The sequence below is a fragment of the Somniosus microcephalus genome, chromosome 3 (assembly GCF_052327205.1).
Source record: "Somniosus microcephalus isolate GS21.2 chromosome 3, FLI_Smic_1.0, whole genome shotgun sequence".
Taxonomy (NCBI): domain Eukaryota; kingdom Metazoa; phylum Chordata; class Chondrichthyes; order Squaliformes; family Somniosidae; genus Somniosus; species Somniosus microcephalus.
Genome location: NC_140989.1, coordinates 79602958 through 79630716, shown reverse-complemented (window position 1 = coordinate 79630716; position 27759 = coordinate 79602958). Strand labels below are relative to the sequence as shown.

At 46.7% G+C, this 27759-nt stretch overlaps 1 protein-coding gene across 4 annotated transcripts in view; it reads left to right on the top strand.

Annotated features, from left to right (window-relative positions):
* Window positions 1-27759, top strand: part of ppp2r5a (protein phosphatase 2, regulatory subunit B', alpha isoform) — a 191847-nt gene that overhangs the window by 137823 nt on the left and 26265 nt on the right. For 3 of the 4 annotated variants that reach the window (XM_085981270.1, XM_085981268.1, XM_085981267.1), the window contains exons 6-7: window positions 11637-11696; window positions 23666-23774. In XM_085981270.1, coding sequence (XP_085837396.1) covers window positions 11637-11696; window positions 23666-23774 — 169 coding nt within the window. The remainder of the gene's footprint in view (window positions 1-11636; window positions 11697-23665; window positions 23775-27759) is intronic. The other variant, XM_085981269.1, reaches the window with a different exon arrangement.

Here is a 27759-nt window from a genome sequence, read left to right as displayed (position 1 = left end):
CTTAAACCATGTCTCCGTTACAGCTATATCATATCCTTCCACAGTTGTTAATGCTTCTAACTTTCCAATTTTGTTTTAAATCCTTTGTGCATTTTTATACATACCACTCCACCTTGATTTCACTTTTTTGGAATGTTGACCGTTACTCTTTTTCCTGGTTTTATCAATACATTTTTTGATATCCCTAGCCCTTTCAACATTTTTAATCTCTCATTTTTGCTGATAGTACTTTCTCATGCAATTGCTTATTAATCCTGGTCTCTCTGCTAAGTTTCAAACCTAGACTTCCCCACCCCCATCATCTTAGTTTAAATTCTCCCCAATATCCTATTTACCCTCTCTGCAAGGACATTGATGCCGTTTCAGTTCAGATGAATGCCATCTCCTGCGTATAGCATTATCTTGTTCTATAAATCACTTAAATTCCCCAAGACTGTGAACCCTGCCGTCTTCACCAGTCTTGCATCAATGCATTGATCTGCCTCTCTTTAACCTGTCCAGTGCATGGCTAAGGAAGCAATCTGGAGATTCCTACCTTTTTTAAAGCCTTTATTTTCAGTCCAGTGCTTGACTCCCTAAACTCCATGTGCAAGATCTCAAAATGGATTCCTATCTATGCCACTGTTTCCAAAATGGACCACAACTTTTGGCTGCTCTCCTTTCCTTTCCAGAAGTTTTTCCACCTGCTATTTGACATCACTTATCCTGGCACCAGGAAGCCAACCTACCATTCAGGACTCCTGATCATAACTGTAAATAAGGCTGTCTGTACCTCTGACAGTAGAATTACTCACTACTAGTGCTCTCTTAATCTTGTAGTCTAACTGTCTCTAACCCTCTTGGATAGCACCTAATTCCATGGTGCCACAATATTCCTCAGGACCATCTTCCTCTGAGTCGCAGTCACTGTCCACCAATACTTACCCAATGCTTATGTAGCTAGACTACTGGACAGTTCCAGTAATACAGGGATTCCCTCCACCTGTGAGTCCTGTCTCCCTTGCAACATTTTCAGAAGAGCTAGGGAGGAAAAAAGTGAGTGGGTGGCAGTGCTAACAAAGAATTCTACCACTGTGCTAAGAATGTCCCTGGGGATTGCGTTAAGACAGAATCCATATGGATAACAACTCGCTGTGTAATTTTTTTTTACACTATCGCTTATGGTTCCTTTTCCAATTACCTTAAATCTGTCCTCTGGTTCCTGACCCTTCTGCCACTGGAAACAGTTTCTCATTTACTCTATCAAAACCCTTCATGATTTTGAACACCTCTATCAAATCTCCCCTTAACCTTCTCTGCTCTAAGGAGAACTACCCCAGCTTCTCTAGTCTCTCCATGTAATTGAAGTCTTGGTACCATTCTAGTAAACCTGCTCTGCACCCTCTCTAAGGCCTTCACATCCTTCCTAAAGTGTGGTGCCCAGAAATGGACACAATTTCCAGCTAGGGCTGAACCAGTGTTTTATAAAGCTTTAGCATAACTTCCTTGCTTTTGTGCTCTATGCCTCTATTTATAAAACCAAGAATCCCATATGCCTTTTTAACAGCCTTCTCAACTTGTTCTGCCACCTTCAAAGACTTAAGTATGTAAGCCCACAGGTCTCTCTGTTCCTGCACCCCCTTTAAATTGTATCATTTAGTTTATATTGCCTCTTCATTCTTCTGACCAAAATGAATCACTTCACACTTCTCTGTGTTAAATTTCATCTGCCGTGCGTCTGCCAATTTCACCAGTCTGTCTATGTCCTTCTGAAGTCTGTCATTATCTTCCTTACTGTTTACTATATTTCTGAGTTTTGTGTCATCTGCACACTTTGAAATGATGCCCCCATACCCAAGTCCAGGTCATTAATATATATCAAAAAGAGCAGTGGTCCCAACACCGACCCCTGGAGGACACCACTACACACCTCCCCCCCGCCCCCAGTCTGGAAAAACAACCATTCACCACTAATCTCTGCTTTCTGTCACCTAGCCAATTTCGTATCCACGCAGCCACTGCCCTTTTAATCCCATGGGCTTCAATTTTGCTAACATGTCTATTATGTGGTACTTTATCAAACGCCTTTTGAAAGTCCATATACACCATCAACCATACTACCCTCATCAACCCTCTCCATTTCTTCAACAAAGAACTCAATCAAGTTAGTTAAACACGACTTGCCTTTAACAAATCCGTGCTGGCTATCGTAGAAACATAGAAGATAGGAGCAGGAGTAGGCCATTCGGCCCCTCGAGCCTGCTCCGCCATTCAGTGCGAGCATGGCTGATCATCCAAGTTCAGTACGCGGTCCCTACTTTCTCCCCATACCCCTTGATCCCTTTAGCCTTAAGAAATATATCCAACTCCTTCTTGAATATATTTAATGAATTGGCCTCTACTGCTTTCTGTGGTAGAGAATTCCACAGGTTCACCACTCTCTGGGTGAAGAAATTCCTCCTCATTTCTGTCCTAAAAGGCCTACCCCTTAACCTTAGACTGTGACCCCTGGTTCTGGATTCCCCGACCATCGGGAATATCCTCCCTGCATCTAGTCAGTCCAGTCCTGCCAGAATTTTATAAGTTTCAATGAGATCCCCTCTCATTCTTCTAAACTCCAGCGAGTACAAGCCCAATCGACCCAATCTCTCCTCATACGTCATTCCTGCCATCCCACGTATCAGCCTGGTGAATCTTCGCTGAACTCCTTCCATGGCAAGAATATCCTTCCTCAGATAAGGCGACCAAAACTGCACACAATACTCAGATGTAGCCTCACCAAGGCCCTGTACAACTGCAGTAAGACATCCTTGTTCCTGTACTCAAACCCTCTCGCTATGAAAGCCAACATACCATTTGCCTTCTTAACCGCCTGCTGCACCTGAATGCTTACCTTCAGCGACTGGTGCACAAGGACATCCAGGCCTCATTGCACTTCCCCCTTCTCCCAATCTATTGCCATTCAGATAATAATCTGTCTTCCTGTTTTAGACACCAAAGTGGATAACCTCACATTTATCCACGTTATATTGCATCTGCCATGCTTCTGCCCAATCACCCAACCTGTCCAAATCATCCTGTAGTTTCTCGGCATCCTCCTCACAGCACACACGCCCACCCAGCTTTGTGTCGTCTGCAAATTTGGAGATATTACATCTAGTTTCCTTGCCTAGATCATTAATAAATATTGTGAATAGCTGGGGTCCTAGGACCGATCCCTGCGGTACCCCACTAGTCACTGCCTGCCACTCGGAAAAAGACCCGTTTATTCCAAATCTTTGCTTTCTATCTGCCAACCAGTTCTCTATCCAAGTCAATACCTTGCCCCCAATCCCATGCGCCTTAACTTTACACGCTAATCTCTTATGCGGGACCTTATCGAAAGCCTTCTGAAAGTCCAAATACACCACATCCACTGGTTCTCCCTTAACTATTTTACTCGCTACATCCTCAAAAAATTCCAGTAGATTAGTCAAGCACGATTTACCTTTTGTAAATCCATGTTGACTTTGTCCGATCCTGTTACTGTTTTCCAAGTGCTCTGCTATTACATCTTTTATAATGGACTCTAGCATTTTCCCCACTACCGATGTCAGGCTTACCGGTCTGTAATTCCCCGTTTTCTCTCTACCACCTTTTTTGAATAGTGGGGTAACATTAGCTACCCTCCAATCTATGGGTACTGTTCCAGATTCCATCGAATGTTGGAAGATGATCAGCAATGCATCTACTATTTCTAGGGCCACTTCCTTAAGTACCCTAGGATGTAGATTATCAGGCCCTGGGGATTTATCGGCCTTCAATCCCATCAATTTCCCTACAAATACTGATTTCTTTCAGTTCCTCCCTTTCATCAGACCCTATGTTCCCCGACATTTCTGGGAAGTTATTTGTGTCCTCCTTTGTGAAGACAGAACCAAAATATGTATTTAATTGGTCAGCCATTTCTTTGTTCCCCATTATAAATTCCCCTGATTCTGACTGCAAGGGACCTACGCTTGACTTCACCAATCTTTTTCTCTTCACACATATCTATAAAAGCTTTTACAGTCAGTTTTTATGTTCCCTGCAAGCTTACTCTCATATTCTATTTTCACTTTCTTAATTAATCCCTTTGTCCTCCTTTGTTGAATCCTAAACTGCTCCCAATCCTCTGGATTACTGCTTTTTCTGGCCAATTTATATGTCCTCTCCTTGGATCTTATGCTATCCCTAATTTCCCTAGTTAGCCACAGTTGAGTCACCTTTTTTGTTTTATATTTATGCCAAACTGGGATGAAAAATTCTGTAGTTCATCCATGTGGTCTTTGAATGTTTGCCATTGCCTATCCACCGTTAACCCTTTGAATGACATTCCCCAATCAATCCTACCCAATTCGCACCTCAGACCATCGTAGTTTCCTTTATTTAAATTCAGGACCCTAGTCTCTGAGTCAACTACTTCATTCTCCATCTTAATGAAGAATTCGATCATATTGTGATCACTCCGACCCAAGGGGCCTCATACAACAAGATTGCTAATTAATCCTTTCTCGTTACATAATACCCGGTCTAAGATGGCCTGATCTCTGGTTGGTTCCTCGACATATTGATCCAGGAAACTATCCCATTAACACTCCAGGAATTCCTCCTCTACAGTATTGTTACTAATTTGGTTAGCCCAATCTATATGTAGATTAAAGTCACCCATGATGACTGCTGTGCCCTTTTTGCACGCTTCTCTAATTTCCCTTTTAATGCCACCCCCAACCTCCGCATTACTGTTTGGAAGTCCATATACCACTCCCACTAACGTTTTCTGCCCCTTGGTATTTCTCAGTTCTACCCATACAGATTCCATATCATCAGAGCTAATACCCTTCCTTACGATTGTGTTATCCCTTCTTTAACCAGTAATGCTACCCCACCTCCCTTTCCTTTTTTGCCTATCTCCTGAATATTGAATACCCCTGGATGTTGAGTTCCCAGCCTTCGCCACCCTGGAGCCATGTTTCCGTAATCCCAATCAAATCATATTTGTTTACCCCTATTTGCGCAGCTAATTGATCCATCTTATTACGAATGCTCCCCGCATTAAGACACAAAGCCTTCAGGCTTGTTTTTTTAACGCTCTTGGACCTATTAGAATTATTATTTACTGTGGCCATGTTTGATTTTAAACCGTTGATTTCTCTGACTGACTGCCACTTTTGTTTTTCTCCTTCCTATCTTTTGCTTTTATCCTTGTTTCCCTTGCCTCTGTCCCCCTGCTCAGGTTCCCAACCCCCTGCCATTTTAGTTTAATCCCTCCCCCAGAGCACTAGCAAACACTCCCCCTAGGGCATCGGTCCCGGTCCTGCCCAGGTGCAAACCGTCCAGTTTGAACTGGTCCCACCTCCCCCAGAACCGGTTCCAATGTCCCTGGAATTTGAATCCCTCCCCCTGGCACCATTCCTCTAGCCACGTATTCATCTGAAATATTCATCTATTTCTACTCTGACTAGCACGTGGCACTGGAAGCAATCCTGAGATTACTACCTTTGAGGTCCTATTTTTTAATTTACCTCCTAGCTCCCTATATTCAGCTTTTAGGACCTCATCCCGTTTTTTACCTATATCGTTGGTACCTATATGCACCGCGACAACTGGCTGTTCACCCTCCCCTTCCAAGATGCTCTGCAGCCGCTCTGAGACATCCTTGACCCTTGCACCAGGGAGGCAACACACCATCCTGGAGTCTCGTTTGCGGCCGCAGAAACGCCTATCCCCCTTACAATAGAATCCCCTATTACTATAGCTCTACCCCTCTTTTTCCTCCCGTCCTGTGCAACAGAGCCACCCCTGGTGCCAGGAAGTTGGCTGCTGCTGCCTTCCCCTGGTATGCCATCCCCCCCATCAGTATCCAAAGCGCTATATCTGTTTGAGAGGGGGATGGCTACAGGGGACCCCTGCACTACCTGCCTGCACCTACTACTCTGCCTGTTGGTCACCCGTTCCCTTTCTGCCTGTGCCACCTTTACCTGCGGTGTGACCAACTGATTAAATGTGGTATTCCCGACGTCCTCAACATCGCGAATGGTCCAGTATGTATCCAATCGCTGCTCCAGCACCGCAATGCGGTCTGCCAGTAGCTGCAACTGGACACACTTCCTGCACACATGGTTGTCAGGGACACAGGAAGTGTCCCTGAGTTCCCACATAGCGCAGGAGGAGCATACCACGGCACCGGGCTGTCCTGCCATGACTTACCCTTTAGTTAATTGCAATTAAATTAAATCAAATCAATCCCACCAATTACACTACAGTTAAATGGTATATTTAAGGGCCCTGGTTTACAAACAGTCCCCGCTACACCACAGAGACTTTAGAAACTATAAACCACAGATTTAAAGTTTAAAAAAGAGAGAAATACTCACCAACCAATCACTTACTGCTTTCTGGTGACGTCACACTTCGATTATTTTTTACTTCTCTCCTTCCCTCTGAATTTGGAGATTGGTAAGCCTACCTGGTCTCTTGGAGCCTTTTATACTCGCTCCGCGATTCGCGCCGCACTGAGGCCTACCTGGTCTCTTGGAGCCTTTTATAGCCGCTCCGCGATTCCCGCCGCCGCTCGCGCCGCACTGAGGCCTACCTGGTCTCTTGGCGCCTTTTATACTCGCCGCTCCGCGATTCCCGTTTATTAACCCGTATTAACCCGTATTTTTCCACGTGCCAATTAATTTTATCATTGATTAATGTCTCTGAAAGTATTCCTATCAGCAACGTTGGGCTGACTGGCTTGTAGTTGTCAGGTTTAACTCTCTCTCTCCCCTTTTTTGAACAGGGGTGTAACACTTGTATTTCTCCAGTCCTCTGGCACCACTCATATATTTAAGGAGGATCGGAAGATTCTGGCCAGAGCCTCTGTAATTTCCACCCGTGGGCAGCACGGTGGCATAGTGGTTAGCACTGTTGCCTCACAGCGCCAGGGACCCGGGTTCAAATCCGGCCTCGGGTGACTGTCTGTGTGGAGTTTGCACATTCTCCCCGTGTTTGCGTGGGTTTCCTCCGGGTGCTCCGGTTTCCTCCCACAGTCCAAAGATGTGCGGGTTAGGTTGATTGGCCATGATAAAAATTGACCCTTAGTGTTAGGGGGAATTAAATACGTGGGGTTACGGGGATAGGGCTTGGGTGGGATGGCTGTCTGTGTAGGGACCGGGTGCTAGGGTTTGGATGATCAGCCATGAGCTCGTTGAATGGCGGAGCAGGCTCGAAGGGCCGAATGGCCTACTCCTGCTCCTATCTTCTATGTTTCTATGTTTAATGTCCTAAACAACCTAGGATGCATCCCACCTGGACCAGGGTGACTTTTCTACTTTGATTGCTGCCAACCTTTTTAGTACCTCTTTATCTATTTTTATCCTATCCAATTTCTCTACTACCTTACTGTGACAATGGCAGCATCCTCTTTAGTGAAGACAGATGCAAAGTACTCATTTAGTGCCTCAGCCATGCCTTCTGCCTCCACAAGAAGATCTCCTTTTTGGTTCTTAATCGGTCCTACCCTTCCTTTGACTGCCCTTTTACTATTTATATGTTTATAAAAACAGTTTTTGGTTTCCCTTTTCTGTTGCCCGCTAATCTATTCTCATACACTCTATTTGCCCCTCTTACTTTTTCAGTTTCCCCCTGTACTTTTTGATTCAGCTTAGTTCTCTACTGAATTATGAATCCGACATTTATCATAAGCCTCCTTTTTTCTGTTTCATTTTGATCTCTATGGGGGAAAATTGGCTCGCGCCCCCTTGGGGACGATAACTTCGCCGGGGCGCTACTTTTAGCGCCCCAAAAAAGTTAGCACCCCCCACACCCGAAATTCAATGGTAGCGCCCAAGCAGGAGGCGGGGCGCTACTGGAAGCCCTCCCCCTCCCTCTTGGGGCACTCCCATGGAATATCGCGGTGCTACGTGCAGCAGCGCCACGCGCGCCGGCACGTAGCGCTGCGGTACTGCAGGCCTCCCTCGCCTGATTAAAGGGGAGGGTCCTGCCGACGGATCGCAGCCGGCACCCTGCAGCAGGAGGCCAGAGGGGACAGGTGCTGGCAGGCGGTCGCAAAAAAAATGGCCGCCCAGCACCTGCCCTTTAATTATCGTCGCCCCGGCTGCAAAAATGCACCCCTGACCCCGTTGAACATAGCGTCTGGCAGTAGGTCATGGGGCGCGAGCCAAGGTTGCGGCCAGGGCGCGAGCGGGGCACTGCGCACGACGATTCCACCATCGCCAGAGGCACAGCGCCACCGCTAACCTCCCGCTGAATTTCATGGGAGGCGTTAGTTGCGCCGTACCTGGGCGCTAGTTGCTCTGCGCCCCGTTAGCGCCAAGCAACTGAATTATTCCCCCTATATCTTTAGTCATCCAGGGAGCTCAAGCTTCGGATTCCCTTCCTTTCTACCTCGTAGGAATGTGTCTAGTCTGTATCCGAATCATCATCTCTTTGAAGGCCTCCCATTGGTCATTTACTTTTTTATCTGCCAATCTTTCATTCCAATCCACTTCGGCCAGATCCCTTTTCAACCTCCAGTTGAGTATTTTCACATTTGCTTTTGCCTTGTCCTTTCCATAACTACTCCAGACCTAATGATATTATGATCACCATTTTCCAAATGCTCTCCCACTGAAAGATGTTCCATTTGCCCCACTTCATTCCCCAGATCTAGATCCAGAACTGCTTCCTTCCTGATTGGGCTGGAAACATATTGATCAAGAAAGTTCTCTTGTACACATTTCGTGAATTCCTCCCCCTCTTTGCCTTGTACACTAGTATTTTTCTATGTCTATATTAGGATAATTGAATTCCACCATTATCACTACTTGCACCTTCCTGAAATTTGCCTGCAAATTTGCTTCTCTATCTTCTTCCCCCTATTTGGTGGCCTATAGTGTACACCCAGCAACGTAATAGTTCCTCTATTGTTAATTCTAACCAAATAGATTCTGTGTTTGAACCTTCAAAAACATCATCCCTTTCTAGTGCTGTAATAGTATCTTTGATCAATACTGTTAGCCCCCCCTCCTTTTTTTTCCTTCTCTATCTATCCTGAATACGTTGTAGCCAGGAATATTAAGTGCCCATTCCTCCCCTTGTTTGAGCCAGATCTTTCTTATTGCCACTACTGTATATCATAATCCCACGTGGCTACTTGTGCCTGCAGCTCACCAACCTTATTTACCACATTCCGTGCATTTACGCACATGCACTCCAACCCATCTTAGTTTGCCTTGCATTTCTCCCTGCCTGATCCCTCCTATTTCTGAACTGCTCTTTATTCTAATGCTGATGTCTCTCCCGGTACTCTTTGCACCATATATCTCTTCTCTAATACTCCATCCTGGTGTATCCAAGGAGGAGAAGCATCCGGGAAGGCTCCGAACACCTCGAGTCTCTTTGTCGGGAATAAGCGGAAGCCGAGCGCACGTCAACCCAAGCGCCCCACCCACCCACCCCTTCAACCACCGTCTGCCCCACCTGTGACAGAGACTGTAGGTCCTGCATTGGACTCATCAGTCACCTGAGAACTCATTTTTAATGTGGAAGCAAGTCATCCTCGGTTCCGAGGGACTGCCTAAGAAGGAGAAGAATACTCCATCCTGGTGCCCCACCCCCTGCCAAATTAGTTTAAACCTTAATTAGAAGGGAGATTAGAAAGGCTAATGGGGAATATGGGGAAAAAGGACAGCAGATAATATAAAAAGAAATACTGTAGTAAAGGTTTTTCTAAGGACATAAAAAAATAAAAGAATAGTTAAAGACTTGGTAAAACCACTCGGGATGAAAGATAAAGTCTTAATTGTGGAAGATAAAGCTGTGGTGGGGATAATAAATCAACATTTTGCATCAACTTTTACAAATGAATATAGAAGTGAGAACATAGATATAGTGAATAAGAATACGGAACAATTAATAGAGATAACTGTAGAAAAGGAATTCGTTCTGAAAGAATTAGCAGAACTCAAGGTTGTTGAAAGTCATCAGAGAGCAGATCACAGGCTCTGGTCACAATTGTTCACCTCTCAAATATGCATATTATACTGTGGGACTGGAAGTAGCTGATGTACTACCCTTGTTCAAGAAGGATAAACTGGGTAACTATATACCAGTTAGCCTAATGTCAATTGTAGGCAAACTCTTAGAATCCATAGTTTGAGATAAAATTAGTAATCATTTAGAAATGCATGGGTTAATAATCAAGGCAGTTTATTTTTGAAGAAGTGGCTGATTGGATAGATAAAAGGCATGCAATATATGTCATGGTATATGGATTTTCAGAAGATGTTTAAGGTGCCTCATGAGGTTTGTTGAAAAGAAATTCAGGCATTTGGCATAAGAGGAAATGTAACAGCATGGATAGAAAGTTGGTTAACAGACAGGAAACAAAGAGTTAGGGTGTTGGTTGGATTGGAGAAGGACTGGATGGGAAACTATAGTTATGAGAAGGGCTTTGGAAGCTGAAATTATAAGGGGAATTTTAACATCCTCTGCCTAACAGAAACCGGGCGGAAAAGAAGTTAAAATCGAGCGGCTCTACTTGCTGCTCCATTCACACACCGCAGCAGGTTTATCCCTGCTGTTTTACTGGCAGTTGATGCTTCCTGCCAGATTCAGGTAGGAGCCTCATTAATATAAGCGCCCCGCTCAGTAAAACCTATCTGGGAAGAAGCGAAGACTCTAAAAGGTAAGTTTTAAGCTGATTATTAAAGGGCTAGGAGGAGCCAGACGGCCCCCCCCCCCCCCCCCCCCCCCAAGCGAGACCTACCCATGCTGACCCAATCTTCACCAGTCAGCACTTTATGTTCGTTTTGGGCAGTTGCTTGGCCAGCGGGATGTAAATTAGGCCAAGTAATTGATATCAGCAGGGTCTCTCGGAGACTTCCGGCTGGGAGACCCGTGCCTCACGCCAAAGCTATAGTTCCTACCCTGGAATTAAAATTCCCCCTTATTTCTGTTGGAGTAGAGAAGGCGGAGAAAAAATTCAATTGTTTAAAATTACGAAGAGTTTTGATAGAATGAATAGGGCAATACTATTTCCTCTGGCTGAGGGATCAGTGATGAGAAGTCATCAATTAGAAATTATCAATAAGAGAGTGAGGAGAGAGATTAGGAAATTATCTTTACACAGTTTTTCGAGCATGAATTGCTTTGCCATAGGAAGTGGGTGAGGCAGATAACAGTGCTTTTAAGGAAAAAAATTGATAGATATTTGAAGTAGATAAAGATACACGGCTATGGGGAGTGAGTGGGACAATGAAATTCGATTTGGATTGCTCTAGCAAAGAACCAACACAGACACTACAGTGTACTAAATGGCTGCCTTCTGTGCTATAAACTTATATGGTTCTTGGTTTCAAAGATCATTTGCACAAAAGTCCATGAACGTGTGCCATTGATTAAGTATTCTTTATGTACTTTAGGTACCTCGGTCTGTTTCTTTGTCATATTTCAAAATGCATTGTCATTGACATGCTGCCTTTTTGGAAGAGGAGTGTGAACATTTGAAACTGGAACTTGCAGAAAGATTTATATAAACTATTTGTCAGAAGTATTAATTAAAATCAGTTTCCATTATATATTCATTTATAGTTTCTTTGGAACCTGTCTGTGTAGTGCAGAGTAATGTTTTCCAACCATCATTTCTTCAGGTTTATATATGAAACAGATCACTTTAATGGAGTTGCAGAACTGCTAGAGATATTGGGAAGGTAAGTTGTATTTTCAATTTAATGACAAACTGATAATTTAGGGCTCTCTGCTTATGTGTAGATTACAGGTGATCCAAGTAAGACTGTCACTGATCTCTGCTTTATCTCCAATTACAGACTCCCTCAGTGGGATACAGTTCCACAAGCATCATTGTCTTTGTAATAAATGGCCATTATTCATTTCTGAACCTTGACTGTATATAACCACAGGCTATCACACTGTAGAGGACATCAACCTAGTGAACACACAAATGATTTCAGTATACATGGTGTATAGCAATCTGGAGTGGGAACCCTGACTGAATTTTTTCCCCTTCCTACACCAGCCCTAGCCCAGTTGCAACACCCTTACTACTGCTGCAGCCAAGATTGAGTAACTCACACAGACTATAGTACCTTCCTTGTCTGTATGGCTCAGGTATAGAGACTGAACTAACAACAGAAAATGCTGGAAAAACTCAGCAGGCCAGGCAACATCCGTGGAGAGAAAATAGAGTCGACGTTTCGGGTCTAACCCTTTTTCAAAACTGGAAAGGAAATGAAATAGGTCAAAAGGCAGGGCTGGGAGAGAACAAGAGAAGTGAAGAGACATTAAGAGGTATTCAAAACGAGACGAGATGGTGATAGGACTAGTGGAGACAAAAGACAGCTCAGATTAGGTGTGAAGTGTTCTGGCAGAATGAGAGACAGCTGCCATGTGGGGAAAAAAAAGAGGGTTGGGGGGGGGGGGGGGGGGGGGGAAAGGCCAAAACAAAGATGTGGATAAAATATAACACCCTAGTCCACTCCTCTATCACGCCCAGCACCCCTTCCCCTTCGCCTGGCACCTTCCCGTGCAAGCGCAGGAGATGCAACACCTGCCCTTATACCTCCCCCCTTCCCACTGTCCAGGGCCCCAAACACCCCTTCCAGGTGAAACAGTGATTTACTTATACTTCTTGCAATCTAGTATACTGTATTCACTGCTCACGATGTGGTCTCCTCTACATTGGGGAGACCAAACGCAGATTGGGTGACCGCTTTGCAGAACACCTCCGTTCAGTCCGTAAGGGGGACCCCGAGCTTCCGGTCGCCTGTCACTTTAATTCACCGCCCCATTCCCACTCAGACCTCACTGTACTCAGGCTCTTGCATTGTTCCACGGAAGCTCAACGTAAGCTCGAGGAACAGCACCTCATCTTCCGATTAGGCACTTTACAGCCTTCCGGACTCAATATCGAGTTCAACAATTTCAGATCATAACCTCAGCCCCCATTACATTTTTGCTTATATTTTATCCACATCTTTGTTTTGGCCTTTTTCCCCCCCCCCCCTTTTTTGTCCCACATGGCAGCTGTCTCTCATTCTGCCAGAACACTTCACACCTAATCTAGAGCTGTCTTTTGTCTCCACTAGCCCTATCACCATCTCGTCTCGTTTTGAATACCTCTTAATGTCTCTTCTCTTTTTTTTTGTTCTCTCGCAGCCCTACCTTTCGATCTATTTCATTTCCTTTCCAGTTTTGAAAAAGGTTTCACCCGAAACGTCGACTCTATTTTCTCTCCACGGATGTTGCCTGGCCTGCTGAGTTTTTCCAGCATTTTCTGTTGTTATTTCGGATTTCCAGCATCTGCAGTATTTTGCTATCATAATAGAGACTGAACTTCTGAGCCACTGTGACTCAGTGCAGTCATTATCAATAACTGTTTTTGAGTTAATTGGTGGTCTCCTACAGAGATAGTATCATTACAAAGTTTTCATGTTCTTCTCTACAATTTCTTACATGGATTATGTTCTTTTATATAATTGAGTAAAGATAACATACAATATTGTAAGCCCTGGTATACATCTGCAGCTGCAATTTGGTACATCTGTGGTTTTAGCAAGTCATCAGTTAATACTACAAAGCTGCCATATAAATTTAAAGACATCTACCAACATATAAAGGAAAAAAAAACTAATATTTATGGAGCGCCTTATGTTCTCAGGGCATCTCAAAGTACTTCACTGCCAGTGTGTCACTTTTGCAGCCCTGTCACTGTTATGTAGGTAAACGAGGTAGTCACTTGTTTATTGGTGGTGTTGATTGAAGAAGAAAGGTTGACCAGACCACCAGGGGACTCCTGTTCTTCGAATATTCCCTCATTATCTTTTAAGTCCACCTGAGCAGGGAGACAAGGCCTTTGTTTAACGTCTTGCCTGACACTGAAGTGTCAGCTTAGATTGAGTTCAAAACTTGAAGTGTGCCTTGAATGGATAACCTCTGAGGCAAGTTCTACTAACTGAATCCAAGCTGATAGTAGTCATATAATCTATGGTTAAAATGCTGGTGTGTAATATTACTTTCACCTCTGCAACATCACTCCCTTTGCTATTGCCTCACTCCCACAGCAGCCAAAATCTTATCCATGCCTTCACCGAGACTTTAAATTTCCTTGACTTGAGAGTCAAACGCCCCCTTGCAAGTCCCCTAGGTCCCATCCTCCACCGGCTCCAGTTCGTCCAAGATTCGTCGCCTACATCCTTGCCCCACAGTAAGTCCCACTTGCCCATCATCCCAATTCCTTCCTTCCTGTAATAAAAACAGAAAATGCTGGAAATACTCAGCAGGTCAGGCAGCATCTGTGGAGAGAGAAACAGAGTTAACGATTCAGCTCAATGACCTTTCGTCAGAACTGGAAAAAGTTAGCGATGTTACACATTTTAAGCAAGTGTAGGGGCAGGGAAAGGGGGTGAGGGGAGGAAAGAACAAAAGGGAAGGTCTGAGATAGGGTGGAAGGCAGGAGTGATTAAATGACAAAAGATATGATTATACAAAACAAAAGGAGATGATAATGGGACAAGTAAAGAAACAAAAGATGAGTCTAGAAGAGGTGTAAATGGGAATGGCAGAATCATCAACAGCTGCCATGTGAAAAAATAGGGGCAGATATTCTTGAACTCGATGTTGAGTCCAGAAGACTGTAAAGTGCCTAATCAAGAGATGAGGTGCTGTTCCTCGAGCTTGCATTGAGCTTCATTGGAACAGTGTAAGAAGCTGAGGTCAGAGTGGGAGTGGAGAGGAGAATTAAATTGACAGGTAACTGGAAGATCGGGGTCATGCTTACGGACTGCGTTTGGTCTCCCCAGTGTAGAGGAGACCGCATCGTGAGCAGTGAATACAGTATACTAAATTGCAAGAAGTACAAGTAAATCGCTGTTTCAATTGGAAGGAGTGTTTGGGACCCTGGACAGTGGGAAGGGAGGAGGTAAAAGGGCAGGTGTTGCATCTCCTGCGCATGCACGGGAAGGTGCTGTGGGAAGGGGAGGAGGTGATTGAGAAGTGGACCAGGGTGTTGCGGAGGGAGTGGTTCCTTGGAATGCTGAATGGGGAGGGGAGGAGATGATGCGTTTAGTGGTGGGATCACGCTGGAGGTGGCGGAAATGGCGGAGGATGATCCGTTGAATGTGGAGGCTGATGGGGTGAAAGCTGAAGACCAGGGAAACCCTATCATGGTTCTGGGAGGGAGGAGACGGGGTGAGACCAGAAGTGCGGGAAATGGAACAGACACGGTCAAGGGCCTTGTCAACCACGGTAGAGGAGAATCCTTGATTGAGTAAAAAGGACGACATATTGGAAGCGCTAGTATAGAAGGTGGCATCGTCTGAACATATGCGATGGAGACGGAGAAACTGGGAGAATGGAATAGAGTCCTTACAGGAAGCGGGGTGGGAGGAAGTGTACTTCAGGTAGCTGTGGGAGTCAGTGGGCTTATAGTGGATGTTTGTTGATAGTTTATCCTCAAAAATGGAGACCGAGAAGTCGGGGAAGGGAAGAGTCCGAGATGGACCATGTGAAGGTGAGGGAAGGGTGGAAATTGGAAGCAAAGTGAATGAAATTTTCTAGTTTAGGGTGAGGGCAGGAAACGGCATCGATACAGTCATCAGTTTACCGGAAAAAGAAGTGAGGGAGGGGACCCGAGTAGGACTGGAACAAAGAATATTCCACATATCCCACGAAAAGGCAGGCATAGCTAGGACCCATGCAGGTTCCCATAGTAACACCTATAATTTGGAGGAAGTGAGTGGAGTCAAAGGAGAAGTTGTTCAATGTGAGAACAAGTTCAGCCAGGCAGAGAAGAGTGGTGCTGGATGGGGACTGGTTGGGCCTCTGTTCAAGGAAGAAGCGAAGCGTCCTCAGGCCGTCCTGGTGGGGGATGGAGGTGTAGCGGGATTGGATGTCCATAATGAAAAGGAGATGGTTGGGGCTAGGAAACTGGAAACTATTATAGTGGTGGAGGGCGTAGGAAGAGTTGCGGATGTAGATGGGAAGTGACTGGACAAGGGGAGATAGGAAGACATCAGTTCCTTGGGGCAAGAACAGACTGAAACGATGGGTCTACCAGGGCAGTCCTGTTTGTGGATCTTGGGCAGGAGGTAGAAGCGGGCTGTGCGGGGTTGGGGGACTATGAGGTTGGCGGCCATGGAGGGAAGATCTCCAGAGGAGATTAGATCAATGACAGTCTTGGAAACAATGGCATGATGTTCAGTAGTGGGGTCATGGTCCAGGGGGAGGTAGGAGGAGGTATCAAAGAGTTGGCGTTCAGCCTCCGCAGGGTAAAGGTCGGTTCACCAAACAACAACAGTGCCGCCCTTATCAGCAGGTTTAATGACAATGTTGGGGTTGGATCTGAGAGAACGGAGTGCTGCAAGTTCAGAGGGAGGTAGGTTGGAGAGAGTGAGGGGAGCAGAGAAATTGAGACGGCTGATGTCACGCCGGTAGTTCGCAATGAAAAGCTCTAGAGAGGGTAAGAGGCCAGAGGGAGGGGTCCAGGTAGAACGAGAATTCTGAAAACGAGAGAAAGGGTCTGCTGTGCACGGGGAAGATTCCTGGCCAAAGAAGTGGGCACGGAGATAAAGGCAATGGGAAAAAGAGCTCAGCGTAGTGCCATGCTCAAAATTCATTGAGGTGGGGGTGTAAAGGGATGAAGCTTAGGCCTTTGCTGAGGACTGATCATTCGGGATCAGAGAGGGGATAGTGAAAACTTCCTTCCTACTTCTTATCGCCCAATGCATTAATTTCAAAGTCTTTAACCCCAATTTTAACCTTGACTGCCCGGTGTGGACAGTTAAAATGGCATTCGGGGGGTTCGCACTGTGTTCCTGATGCATTCCTATTTTAACTCTAGAGAAAACTTGTCCGGGAGGGCAACCCACCACAGGCAGATACATTACAAGCAAAAGTTGCGGCCTAATTATATCATTAGCACTGCAGCGCAATTTTAACTCGACAACAATTTGCATTTATATAATGCCTTTAATGGCGTAACACGACACAAAGTGCTGCACAGTGGCGTAATCGAACAAAAGAAAAATTGACACCAAGCCAAAGGAGGAGACATTAGGTCAGGTGGAAAAAAGCTTGGTCCAAGAGGTAGATTTTAAGAAGTGTCTCAAAGGAGGAGAGAGAGGCAGAGAGGTTCAGGGAGGGAAATCCAGAGCTTCAGGCCTAGCCGGCTGAAGACATGGTCCCCAGTGGTGGGACGAAGGAAGTCGGAATTGCACATGAAGCCAGAATTGGACTAACTCAGTTCTTGGAGGGTTGTAGGGCTGGAAGAGGTTACAGAGATGGGAGGGATTTGAACACAAGGATGAGACTTTTAAAACTGAGGCTTTGGTGAACTGAGAGCCAATGTAGGTCAGCGAGCACAAGGGTGATGGGAAACGGGACTTGGTGCGAGTTAGTATACAGGTAGCAGAGTTTTAGATGAGCTCAAGTTGGCGGAGGGTGCAAGGTGAGAGGCCGGCCAGGAGAGCATTGGAATAGTCGAGTCTGGAGGCTGAGGCGGTGTAATGATGGGAGATATTACAGAGGTGGAAGTAGGCGGCCTTAGTGATGGAGCGGATATGGGGTCGGAAGCTCGGCTTAGGATCAGATAGAACGCCGAGGTTGTAAACAGTCTGGTTCAGCCTGAGGCGGTGCAAAGATGGGAGATATTACAGAGGCAGCATCCAGGGAGGTGGATGGAATCGGTGGCTAGGGGACAGAGTTTGTGGCAGGGGCTGAAGACAATGGCTTTGGTCTTCTCAATGTTTAAATGGAAGAAATTTCTGTTCATCCAGTACTGAATGTCAGACAAGCAGCGTGACAGCATGGAGGTAGTGGAGGGGTTGAGAGAGGTGGTGCTGAAACAGGAGGCCCGCCCAGCTTGAAACCTGCCAGTAAAACCTAGTGGGATTGGTGCCTCACAGACCCACTGATGCTGTATAAAAGGGGCACACAATTGCAGCACATTTGGGTCATTGGATCTTCGCTGACTGGCTTGCCAGGCGAGTCTCCAGCTTCCAGAACGCTTCTTTCATAGTCTTTTTTTTGCATTGCTTTATCTCAAACCTTTCTCCAATCATCAAGGGTTCTATTATTGCTAGTCTTATTTGGATGGAGGTACAGTTGAAGGAAGAGGAGTAGCACGAGCCTTGGCAGCTTCAGAAGCCTCACTGAGCATTGCCTCTCAGAAGACATCAGTAGAGGGGACTAATCGTAGGAGGCCATATCCAACACGCAAGATGTACAGGCCCAGAGTAACTTTCCTGGACTTGTCTGTGGAGCATTGCCTCAGGAGGCTATGTTTCACCAGGCAGACAGTGTCTGATATCTGCAACCTGCTGCAAGCGGACCCACTGCCTGTTGGACCAGGGAGCCATGCTTTGGGAATGGCTCTCAAAGTCATCACAGCCCTGAACATTTAGGTACTGTCTCTTTCCAGTCTGCCACAGGGGACATCACGGGTATCTCCCAATCTGCAGCATACAGCTGCATTAAGCAGGTCACCAATGCCTTCTTGGCCAGGGCTAACCAATATATGACCTTCCCCATTGGCCGCAGCAGTTAGCAGGAGAGGGCTTGGGATTTTCAGCAGTGGCCGGCACACATGTTGCCGTCAGGGCACCACATCACCAGCCAGCAGTATTTATCAATAGAGAAGAATACCACTCGATCTGTGTGCAGCTAGTGGCTGATCAGAGAAACGGAATCATGCAAGTTTCTGCAACGTACCCAGGCAACTTTCACGACGCATTTATCCTGAGACGCTCTACCATCTCCTCCCAGAAACATGGCAGGATGGCCCCTAGGGGACAAGGGATTTCCCTACAGACATGGCTCATGACACATCTCTGCAACCCCACTTCTCCTGAGTAACACAGATAATAGAAGCCATGGATCCACCAGGATCATGATTGAGCATAGTATAGGGATGCTGAAGATTAGGTTCAGCTGTCTTGATGCACCTGGGGGGCCCCTACAATATGCCCTATGAAGAGTCATTCCGCATAGTCGTTGTATACTGCATACTTTGCCTTATAGAGAGGCCTGCCTTTGGAGGAGCCAGAGGAGCAGCAGGCCTCGTCAGACAGGGAAGACAAGGAAGAAGCAGCAGAAGGGGGGGCCACCTCAACAGCTTGCAGTAAGAAATGCGTGCGATCAGCTCTTTGCTCAGCGATTCTGGTGACCTGCTCAGACAACTCCTATAACAATGAAATATTGAGAATGTGGACTCGGAAGCTGTTATGAAACTGCACTGTAAGTCATAGTACCAAATTTAATAAAGGTCTTAGTCATAGAGTCATAACGGCAGAGAAGGAGGCCATTCAGCCCATCAAGTCCATGCCGGCTCTCTGTAGAGCAATCCAGTCAGTCCCATTCCCTTGCTCTAATCCCTGTAGCCCTGCAAGTTTATTTCCCTCAAGTGCCTATCCAGTCTCCCCTTGAAAAAATTGAGTGTCTCTGCTTCCACCACTTCCATCGGTAGCGAGTTCCAGGTCCTCACCACTCGCTGCGTAAAAAAGTTTTCCCCTCACATCCCACATCCTATGTCTCTTGCCCAAAACCTTAAATCTGTGTCCTCGAGTCCTTGCACCATCAACTAGTGGGAACAGCCTTTCCCCGTCTAGCCTATCCAAACCCGTCATAATCTTGTACACCTCTATCAAATCACCCCTCAACCTCCTCTGCTCTAATGAAAACAAATCCAACTTCTCCAACCTGTCCTTGTAGCTAAGATCCCCCATCCCTGGAACCATTCTGGTAAATCTCCTCTGCACCCTCTCAAGGACCTTCACATCCTTCCTAAAGTGTGGTGGCCAGAACTGGACACAATACTCCAGTTGTGGCCAAACCAGCGCTTTATAAATGTTTAGCATAACTTCTCTACTTTTGTACTCAATACCTCTATTTATGAAACCCAAGATCATATATGCTTTGCTAACCACTCTCTCAATATGACCTGCCACCTTCAGGGAACTCCCAGGTCCCTCTGTCCCTGTACATGCTGTAATCAATTTAAAACCAAACATAGTAATTGCATTGAATTCAGCACTCGCCCAAGTGCTTAACTCATAGTGCCTTTATTAAAAGAAAGTTTTCTAAGTCTACTAGCCCTATGAGATGTTGCCCTAGCGGCCTCAGCAAAGATTTGGAAAGCTGCTGTTTGTCATCTTGGGACCCTTCTGATGCTTGTGGTCAATGACTTCTGGGTGCTCTAGACTGGTGAAGACCCGGCTGCAGACAGCTGCTGCTAGGGCTGTCTGTTGGCACCGTGACGAATATTGGTTGGGGGGAGGGGGATGGGTAAGGAGCTGACGCACTGACACCCTGGGAGAGGGCAGCACGTTCTGCTCCCATCATACCACTGATGGGGCTTGGCTCATCACTTCCACTGATCTACAGGAGAGTAGACTGCAGACGATGGATCTTTCAAAACCCCTGTCTATTCAGTCCACAATCTGTCCAGGGTGGACACCTGTCTCAATGCTGGAGCCCAGGATCTGCATGACAGCCATTTGAGCTTCCACCAAAACCGCAAGGGTTCGAACATACACTATTGTTGTGCGGGCCCGGCTGCAGCTTCCCTGGAGGTCACTAGGGTAGACTGCAGAATGGTGATGCCATGTGAGATGACACCACACAGCTGGAAGTGGATTCCTACATACTGTAGTCATAGTGGTGAAACTCCTTGGCAGGCAATCCAATACCTCACACAGTCATTTGTGTGATGCCAGTAGTTTGCTATCCATGGCTAGGCCCTTGTAGACGTCATCTGTGCCCTTCTGAGCAGAGAGAGGTCTCTCCTGAGCTGTCCCTGCCATCAGAACCTGCTGCTGTTCCCTGGTGCTCTATGACTCACGGTGCAGACTACTAGACTCCTGAAACTCACTATCTACCCCACGCGCATTCTTATGTCTGAGCTGGGACGGCTGGAGTGCTTGATGATGCATCCTTGGAAGTATTGTCTTCCTCCGAGGTGTCTTCTTGCGCAGGCAGCTCTTGCTGCTGAGAAGGACCCAGAGGAAAGAGAAAAGGGACAAGAGATAGGATAGGAGATAGAAGTTACACGTTTGCAGGTGATAGTCTTGATAATATAACTTAACATTGTGTAGCTTGTTAAGGTGAAGGAAGAGTTGTAAGTAATGTGCAGACAAATGGTGAGGTGCTGAATGTCTTGGGAAGCGAATTGAAGGAGTTGCTGTTTGTGCAAGTGGTAGTATGTGAGAAGAGAATGGCGCCAGTATGTGACATAAAGAGTAGAAAGGAAGAGGTGAGTGTGCTTGTAATGCACAAGAGGTATTGCGGTGTGCCCTTGTGATTGAGAGGAGGGAATTGTTGGGTGTGGTGGGGGGAGGGGAGTGGTGAAGAGTGTTGCGAGGTGCTTTTGAGAGGTGGAGAAATTAAGAGGTGTACTCACCCGTGCTACTTTTGTGAGGTCATACAATCTCTTCCTACACTGAAGGCAGGTCCTGGGGGTGATGGGCATTAACCCTTCAGCTACCTCTGTTCATGGCTGCTTCATCCTGGCCTTGGAGACAACCTTGCAGCTTGTGGGGAAGAGTTGCTCCCTCCTTCCCGTCACTTCCTCAATTTAAAAGCTCCAGGGAAGCATCAGAGAATCGTGGAGTGGCCTGTCTGCTCATTCTGGGTGCCAGAAAGCAGTTCCAACTGTTTACGGCACTTTAAAGGAGGATTTCTCGATTCTGAAGACAGTAGGGACAGCCTGGGCCTCGAGCACAGCTGTCCATGGGGCTTTTCTGTCTGCCCCAAATGCGCTCCGAGTTAAAATCGAGGCTTTTGTTGACATTTCCACCTGAACTTCACCTTAACTTTGTGAATTCCTTGGGCTGATAAGTGGCTGGTAACATTTGTGCCACAGAAGTGCCAGGCAATGACTATCTCCAACAAGCGAGAGTCTAACCACCTCCCTTAGACATTCAATGGCATTACCATTGCCGAATCCCCCACTATCAACATCCTGGGGGTCACCATTAACCAGAAACTTAACTGGACCAGCCACATAAATACTGTGGCAACAAGAACAGGTCAGAGGCTTGGTATTCTGTGGCGAGTGTCTCACCTCCTGACTCCCCAAAGCCTTTCCACCATCTACAAAGCACAAGTAAGGAATGTGATGGAATACTCTCCACTTGACTGGATGAGCGCAGCTCCAACAACACTCAAGAAGCTCTACACCATCCAGGACAAAGCAGCCCGCTTGATTGGCACCCCATCCACCACCTTAAACATTCACTCCCTCCACCACCAGCGTACCATGACTGCAGCGTGTACCATCTACAAGATGCACTGCAGCAACTCGCCAAGGCTTCTTCAGCATCACCTCCCAAACCCGCAACCTCTTCCACCTAGAAGGACAAGGGCAGCAGGCGCATGGGAACACCATCACCTCCAAGTTCCCCTCCAAGTCACACACCATCCTGACTTAGAAGTATATCGCCGATCCTTCATTGTCGCTGGGTCAAAATCCTGGAACTCCCTACCTAACAGCACTGTGGGAGTACCATCACCACACGGACTGCAGCGGTTCAAGAAGGCAGCTCACCACCACCTTCTCAAGGGCAACTAGGGATGGGCAATAAATGCTGGCATTGCCAGCGACGCCCTGATCCCATAAAATGAATTTTTAAAAATAAATAAATAAATTCCTCTCTACACTTGTAGAGATCTTTGTTCCTCCAACACTGCCCTTCTGTGCATCCACCTCCTACTGCTGCACTATCGATTCCACAGCTTTTCAGCTGCTCTGCCCAATTCTTTGGAATTCTTCTCTCCTTAAATCCCTCCACTTCTCTTCGTGCCTTTAAAATTCTTCTCAAAATCTTTCCGATTAACAAAGCCTTTGGTTAGCTCACCTAACTGTCCCTCTACTGCTTTCCTCTTTTATAACCCAGCTGGAGATGTTTAATTATATTAAAAATGCTATATTCGTGCACTGCGGTGGTTGTTGATCTCATCCTGAATGCCAGACTTTCATGAGGCATCCTGATTATGTTCTAGAATTTATCCATGCATTCTAAACTGAAGTTATATTCACAGTCAGCTATCACTGGAGGGGGGTGGAGGGTGGGAAGAGTATTTGATTATGCTTATAAAATTAGCCTGGGCTCTCAGACTTCGTGAGTAGTTGAACCATACAGACCAAAAAAGTTCTAGATTTGATCCCCAGTTTGAGCTTAGTTAGTTGTTTCAGCCACAGCAGTGATAGGGCACTACAAATTGGACTTAATGCCTCAAGATAAGGGATGAGAAAATCAGCCAGGGTGCCTCCTACTGACCATGATCCAGAGAAGGCGACTGGAAATATGTACGACTGGAACTGTGTTTTCCCTTTCTTCCCAACCCCAAGTCCAATAGCCTGCTGTCACTCACTGCTGAGGCTCACTTATGAACGATGGTCACTGAATCCATACCCACCAAGGAGTCTGTCAATGATTTCAGGAGGAGAAAGGAGAAAATTGGTGATGGGTGGGAGGAATAGAATGAGTCCTGTGTTAATCTAAGCTTTATAGTTCAAGGCATCTACTTCGTTCACCTTCCATCTTGGACATACTATAAAAATTTGTACTCTGAAATAATTTGGTTCATTAAATGTACTTGTATAAAAAAGATAATTTCAAATTTTTACAATGATGGTGAACTACTAATTTCTATATTTCTTTTTCAGTATTATTAATGGGTTTGCGCTGCCATTGAAAGCAGAACATAAACAATTTCTTATGAAGGTGCTCATTCCCCTTCACACTGCTAAAGGCTTAGCTCTATTTCACGCACAGGTAGGCTATTATTTCTTGATGTAGGCATGGTTTAAATTTATTATTGAACTGTTACCAAAAGCTACTCTGTTGGTCCATTTTGGTGTACTTTCTCCTCAGTGCCATCCAAACTTTCTGTAAAAGTGGGATAGGAGCTGGACCTACTGACTGCTAAAGCAGGTCTGGCACATAGCGCTTTATATTTTTTGTATTGACCCAACATTTGCAGGAATTGTAGATGCAATATGTCCAGATGTCTGTATTGCATTCATTAAAGTTAGCTGTTTGTGAAACACTGGAAAGATAAAACATTCTGAATATGTTATTGAAGCTAATATTTAATAAATTTAAATCATCGCACTCAACATTTCATATCCAAATATTTCTATATATTTTTAACAAGGTAAATAATTTGACAACTTTATTGTCCAGATTGATGCTTGAGTCTGCTTTTATTTGATGAGGAGGAGATGTTGCTTGGCTGATGAAATATGCTATAACTTGAACTCTGGTAGATAAGTCCAGGCTTATTCACTTGGTGGAACCTAGGTAAGAGGGGAAGGTACACAGGGCAACCAAAAGCAGCTGCATGGGACTGGGAAAAGCCTATGTAATCCGCTTCTGGCAACATTGAAACCGAGTCTTATTGAACTGTTGGTGCACATGTTTGGGATAGTGCACAGCTCTGTTAGAAGTTGCTCTGATTTAAGATTATATTCATCAGTGGTAAATTTTAATACATAGCAATGACAATTGAAGGAAAGTGAGTTCTTATGCAAAACAACATAATGTATGTTTTGTTAAAGTTATGTATTGGGTAAAAATTCAAAATCTCAAGTCGAAGCAGAGGTCACTAGCATGGTGGATAGTAGAGTGTCTATGGATGTTATCTATATTAAATTCTAGAAGGCATTTGATCAGTTTCTGCACAAGAGATTCTTAGAAAAAATAAAAGTGCATGGAATTGGAGGTAATCTTTTGATGTGGGTTGGTAATTGCTTGGAATGTAGGAGACAGAGTAGGGATAATAGGAATGTTCTCTAATTGGCAGGATGTGACGTGGTGTTTCCCAGGGATCTGAACTGAGGCAATATAATAGCAAAATACTGCGGATGCTGGAAATCTGAAATAACAACAGAAAATGCTGGAAATACTCAGCAAGCCAGGCAGCATCCGTGGAGAGAGAAACAGAGTTAACGTTTCAGGTCTGGGACCCTTCATCCGAACTAGAAAAAGCTGGAGATGTAACGGATATTAAGCAGGTGCAAAGACGGGCGTGGGGGGTGGGTTAGGAGGGGAGGAAGGAATTGAAAGAACATCCTGTACTTTTGAAAGAGGCAGGAATTCCTTCCTCCCCTCCTAAACCCCCCCCCCCCCCGTCTCTGCACCTGCTTAATATCTGTTACATCTCCAGCTTTTTCCAGTTCTGATGAAGGGTCCCAGACCTGAAACGTTAACTCTGTTTCCCTCTCCACGGATGCTGCCTGGCCTGCAGAGTATTTCCAGCATTTTCTGTTGTTATTTCATCTGTGCTGAGCCCTCAGCTTTACACCATATATATATTGGATGAAGAAATAGAGTTGTATATTCAAGTTTTCAGATGACACTAAGTTAGGAGGCACAGTATATTGTTTAGATGGGAGCAGTTAGTTACAAAGAGACATAGTCTAACTGAGCGGGCATAAATATGTCTGAGGGAGTTCAATGTGGTGAAATGTGAGGTTATTCACTTTGGATCCAAGAAAGACATCAGAATATTTTCTTAATGGTAAATGGGAGCTATAGGGGGAGCAAAGAAATTTGGATGTCCATGTGCAGAGATCACTAACAGTGCACAAGTACAAAAAGTAATAAAAAAGGCGAATGGCATGTTGGCCGTTTAACTGAAGGGGATGAAGTACAAAAGTGAGGAAGTGCTTCAGTTATGTGGAGTCTCCCCCCCTCCTCGTTCCCTCGCCGCCCTCCTCGTTCCCTCGCCGCCCTCCTCGTTCCCTCGCCGCCCTCCTCGTTCCCTCGCCGCCCTCCTCGTTCCCTCGCCGCCCTCCTCGTTCCCTCGCCGCCCTCCTCGTGCTCGAGAGCTCTCTCTCTCTCTCTCTCGCGCCCCCCCGCCCTCCTCGCTCTCGCCCATCCCGCCCTCCTCGCTCTCGCCCATCCCGCCCTCCTCGCTCTCGCCCATCCCGCCCTCCTCGCTCTCGCCCATCCCGCCCTCCTCGCTCTCGCCCATCCCGCCCTCCTCGCTCTCGCCCATCCCGCCCTCCTCGCTCTCGCCCATCCCGCCCTCCTCGCTCTCGCCCATCCCGCCCTCCTCGCTCTCGCCCATCCCGCCCTCCTCGCTCTCGCCCATCCCGCCCTCCTCGCTCTCGCCCATCCCGCCCTCCTCGCTCTCGCCCATCCCGCCCTCCTCGCTCTCGCCCATCCCGCCCTCCTCGCTCTCGCCCATCCCGCCCTCCTCGCTCTCGCCCATCCCGCCCTCCTCGCTCTCGCCCATCCCGCCCTCCTCGCTCTCGCCCATCCCGCCCTCCTCGCTCTCGCCCATCCCGCCCTCCTCGCTCTCGCCCATCCCGCCCTCCTCGCTCTCGCCCATCCCGCCCTCCTCGCTCTCGCCCATCCCGCCCTCCTCGCTCTCGCCCATCCCGCCCTCCTCGCTCTCGCCCATCCCGCCCTCCTCGCTCTCGCCCATCCCGCCCTCCTCGCTCTCGCCCATCCCGCCCTCCTCGCTCTCGCCCATCCCGCCCTCCTCGCTCTCGCCCATCCCGCCCTCCTCGCTCTCGCCCATCCCGCCCTCCTCGCTCTCGCCCATCCCGCCCTCCTCGCTCTCGCCCATCCCGCCCTCCTCGCTCTCGCCCATCCCGCCCTCCTCGCTCTCGCCCATCCCGCCCTCCTCGCTCTCGCCCATCCCGCCCTCCTCGCTCTCGCCCATCCCGCCCTCCTCCCTCGCTCTCGCCCATCCCGCCCTCCTCCCTCGCTCTCGCCCATCCCGCCCTCCTCCCTCGCTCTCGCCCATCCCGCCCTCCTCTCTCGCTCTCTCCTCTCTCGCCCCCGCTCACTCTCTCTCTCTCTCTCTCTCTCTCTCCCCACATCTCTTTCCCCACATCTCTCCCCCGCTCACTCCGCCCTCCTCTCTTTTTCCCCTCCCCGCCTCCTTTTTTTCTTCCTCTTTGATAAGTTATCAAGTAAATTAACAGTTGTTCATTGACATAGTACTTCTTTTATTCACTTAAGATATCTTTCTTTTCTAAACCATTGTTGTAACTTCAAGTGTAATTTCTTATAGCGAATATAAGAAACTGTGTAAAGGAACTTATGAACCTTTTTATACGGTAATACTTGTTTGTTTACGGAAATTTGTATTAAAGACTAAGTTGATAAACCCACAAATAGTGCACAACGTGCTTTAAGTATGAGCTGTCTGACCGTGGGGAAAGCTCTAGGGGGGCCTGATGGCATAAAAGGGGCTGCGACTGGTTGGGGGAGAAGGCTAATCGGTAGTGGTCCCTGATAGTCTGAAAGCGACCAAGGGCATTTATGGGTATCATTTTCTTGCCTTCCCATAAGGCTGCTCGACCCACCCTCTCCGATGCTCACAACCCAGTCCCCAGTGCTGCACTGTTGGGTACAGCAGGGTGACGTGCACTTTTTTTTACCCTGATTTTGGGGGTTTTTTGCCCAATTGTTTTAAGTGATTGGGGTTTGGTGTAGATATATCCCACCCACCTGACCTATTTGCATTTGTCCAATTCTGATTTTGGGCCACTGGCCACAGCCTCCCAAGTCTCCATCTTCCACGTTTCTTTTTTTCATCGTAGTGGGCTAGCATCGTGCTGAGGCTTACCCTCCTGCATCTTTCTGACCACCGGATTGACACTGGGGCTGTCTCTTGCTTCCCAGTTTCATATCCCCGTTATTACTGATCTGGGCATGCGTTCCCTAACCCTGAACTCTTTATGAACACTTGAAGTGATTATACAATACAAATAAATTGTATAATTGTCTTGGCAAACTAACT